The sequence below is a fragment of the Anneissia japonica genome, unplaced genomic scaffold (assembly GCF_011630105.1).
Source record: "Anneissia japonica isolate Jap-2015-1 unplaced genomic scaffold, ASM1163010v1 scaffold287592_len165086_cov136, whole genome shotgun sequence".
In the NCBI taxonomy this organism is placed as follows: Eukaryota; Metazoa; Echinodermata; class Crinoidea; order Comatulida; family Comatulidae; genus Anneissia; species Anneissia japonica.
This window is the reverse complement of record NW_022754747.1, coordinates 137,001-140,924: the sequence shown is the minus strand read 5'-3', so window position 1 is coordinate 140,924 and position 3,924 is coordinate 137,001. Positions and strand designations below refer to the sequence as shown.

Below are 3,924 nucleotides of genomic sequence, written 5' to 3'. Positions count from 1 at the left end.
TATAATGCAACATCACTGTTTTTAGAATTATATTTAAGAATTAATTTAGATTTTCCTTTGAAAGAGTGACACAATTATAAATCCTATTTCCTATTTTAAAAAAATATATGGAAAAGTTAATGCAAGTGAGACAACTTTTTTCATCAAATGATTGTTAATTCATATCATGCCTTTGTCTCATTAAAACATAAATTTTAATAATTGGTTTAGGCTGAAGGACAGATATGTCAAACAGCAAACTTATATAAACTCTTTTTAAATTGCTTATCCCTTCACAAGACAAACAAGACAAGATGCTCTGCATGAGTCTCATTATGAGGTTTAGGGAGGTTAGTGTTTTATTTGTGAGAAAAATCTTTGTTACTGTGGCAGGAATTGAATCCAGGACCCTGGGATTAGAACAGCAGCATGAAAAGCCCAATCCAATAAAAATATTTGATTGGGCTTTTACTGTATAAAAGATAATTTCTATCATAATTTCCACAATACAGTGAGAATGAAATTACTTTGTATTGTTACAGTGTTTAAATTTATATATAGAAAATAAACTCTTCTTAAAATCAAGAGATAACAAGTTTCGGGAAAAAAAAAAACCCCCACAAATACCAATTAAATAAATAGATGTCAATCTGTTTGATATTGACAAATATATTATTCTAAAAATGTATCAACTAAGTTAATTGAAAATCTTCAGAAGTTATTACGTCAGATTGACCTTTTGAAATTGATATTTAAAACAAATGTGGTAAACATGTTGCAAGATAGACTTTTTTCATCATATGATTGGTAATTCATATCATATTTTTATCTCATTAAAACAGCAGCAAGCAAAGCCAATCAAATAAGAATATGAACATGTATACTACTAATAAAATTATAAATTTCCAAAATTAAGTGAAAATGAAATTATTTTGTATTGCTACAGTAGTACATTGTTGACAATAATATTTGGCTTTACAAATCATACAGTAGCCTACAAGATGTAACATTTTATTAAAAATCAAGAGATCATAAGTAACAACAAAATAAGTGCAGGTTAAAGAATTTAAAGGGTAGTTTATTGCAAAATAAATGATGAATGAGATGATATATAATGTGGAGGACATAAAAAAAAAATGTTGGGAGCAATTTATGAATGAACAACTTCAATGGAAACATAGTCAATCAGAAGCAGTTGAACATAACATTTTTACAATTGACTCCACCCAAAAAAAAAAAATTAAACCAAGAAAATTAGTAGGACATGAGCCCAAGGAACTGAAATGCCTAAAATCATATCTGGATTTCCTGGAGCTAACACTTGCTCTGTGATAAACTGGTTTGTGGAATAAATGTGGAGCTGGGTTTGGAGATGCATGCTGTAAGGATCATAAAATAGGTGCTGCAAAAAAATTAAAATTTTTTTGAGATAGATTATGCTTATGTAAGACCATGAAGGATAGATCCCAGATCCAGTTATCAAATACTATAGAGTATAAAGGATATGTTCAAAATGCATTAACCATAAAGGTTCCTTGACAAAAGGATAATTAAGAATTGTTTTGAATATCCTTTTAGCATTTTAGAGGATGAGTCTGTTGATATTTTTTTCATTTCTATTTTAAGAGAAAAAATATATGGTCAGGTTTAAGTCAGACAGAATTTTTGCTTCACCAAATGAATGATAATTCAAATTGTTGGTCTCATTAAAATGTTGGCTGCAATGACCAGCTTAGGTCAATCAAAATTAAATATAAATACAAATAGCTTTATTTTTTTCCACAATGCAATGATGATGAAATTATTTAGTATTATTACAAAGCTGAATCATAGAAAACATAGTTTGATGTTCATTTGGCTTTGCATACAAGATGAACTCTTACTAAAAACCAAGAGATAACAAGATTTGGTAAAGCAGTTATAATACCAGTTAATACATGTCAATCAGTAAAGAAACTGACAGGTACGTGACTGCACAGTGAAATAAGGCTACCACTCTTGTTATTGTCAGACATCTTTTTATTTTTTTCTTATTCTACATTTCTCCCCATTTTTTGTTCACACGATATCTTAAAATTGCTGCAAGCTACACACATGGCAGCTGCAATGAACATTTGGCTTTCCCTGGAATAGTCACAATAAGCTTTTCAATGTGTTCAGTCAGTCATGTGTGGTGTAAAGACTAATTTTTGTTTTGACCTCTGAAATAAAGATGGAAAAAAGCCTATCTGAATAGTGTATTAGAATAGGCCTAATGCTGTACTGTATAGGCCTATTATAATACACTATTTGATAGGCTTTTCTTTTTCCATCTTGATTTCAGAGGTCAAAAAAATTGTTCAATTTTTTTTTTCAATCATACGGTGGTGTAGAATAGTCTTTTAAGAACATTTTACAAAAAAAACTTAATGTGATACAACCATCTGTTATGGAGTTATGAATTTTTCAATAACATGAGGTCATGAATTTAGCCTCAAAGCTTATCTTAGTTTTGTTTGTTACGCACCACTGAATCAGGTTGTTTGTCATTACTTTAAGATGTCTACCGATTCATGGAAAAGGCGTATTAAAATCAAAAATATTGGCGTTTGTGGCAATACATTTTAATTTTATATAGGTAAGTAGTAAGTATATGAATAATTTTAATGCACTAGTTAGTTGACAACTCATTCTAATTTGTTTTTTGGTCTTTTTTCTGCATTTTTATAAGCGGTTAGACATGTCCTAGGCTAGCCTATGTGATGTTCATTGTAATACTACAAAAAAAAATCACATCAATTTAAAATCAAATTTCTGAACATACTTGCCTTATATTTTAACTAGCAGGTGGTTTTATTGGTAGATTAGTTTGTTTTAAAGTGTGTAAGTATGATTGATTTGCATGCCAAATGAAATTAGTACCCTTATTTTGCTTTGTTTTAACGTACTGTAATTCTCGCCTAGGCAATACACAGTGTGGCTAAGGAAAGTTTTGTTTTTCTGAACATGTGCAGATTGTGCTTATCTGGCTCATTAAACAATACCACACATAAGGCTAATTAAAGTTATATTGCTTAAAACAAGCTAGCCTCCTATCCTGGTAACAGTTAGAAGTCCTTGATTTTACACTATCCTCCACGATTAAATACAGTACAGGCACAAGTTATTATATTGGGTTTTATGTAAGAGCTAATAAGATAGGAATTTTTAAATAAACAGAATGTTTATATGTACAAAAAAAAAATTTGGAATTAAAATTTAAGATACATAAAATTGAACAAAAATAAATTCTTAAAATTGGAAAAAAAATATTGAATACCTATACGCAATTCCAACCCACAACCTTACGTTATTTAGAACGCATGCTTAACCGACCTCGCCATTCATGCGACATGCTTTATTAGTAGTAATGGCAATAATGTACAGTAATGTTTAAATAGTTTATTTGAAAAAAAAAATCATTACTTAGAATGATCATCTGTATAAACTCAAAATACTTAAAATTGAAAAAAAAGGCGATCGTGAAAGTTTGTTGGAAATCCCCTCTAAATATGATCATAGAGATCTTTGTGATTGATCGGACATTATTTTTCCATAATTCATACTTTCAAGGGCCTAAAGATTTCTTTTACCTGACAAGCGGATCACCTAACTCGTCCTTAGTGAAGGGTCATATCTAGTTTAGTTTGTACAGTAGAACCTCGATTTTACGTACGGTACGGGACCAGAGGGCGTACGTAAATCGGGGGATTCGTAAAATAGAGGTTGGGTTAAATTTGTGGCAACCTTTGACCTAATACGTACGTAACGCTCAATAAACGTATGTACGAACGAACGATGATACCTAGGCTAGGCCTAGCCTCTAGGCCTACGAATAAAGCCATGTGTTTAGGGTTCTTATTCATCACTTTACGATGTCATAATAAAGTGTTCAAATAAAACCATGTGTCTAGTGTATTAATTCAT

At 30.5% G+C, this 3,924-nt stretch overlaps 1 protein-coding gene across 1 annotated transcript in view; it reads right to left on the bottom strand.

Annotated features, from left to right (window-relative positions):
* Positions 1–671: 671 nt before the first annotated feature.
* Positions 672–3,924, bottom strand: part of LOC117123232 — a 35,734-nt gene continuing 32,481 nt past the window's right edge. Inside the window, exon 14 of the mRNA XM_033269078.1 lies at positions 672–715. Within this exon, the coding sequence (XP_033124969.1) occupies positions 672–715 (44 nt within the window). The remainder of the gene's footprint in view (positions 716–3,924) is intronic.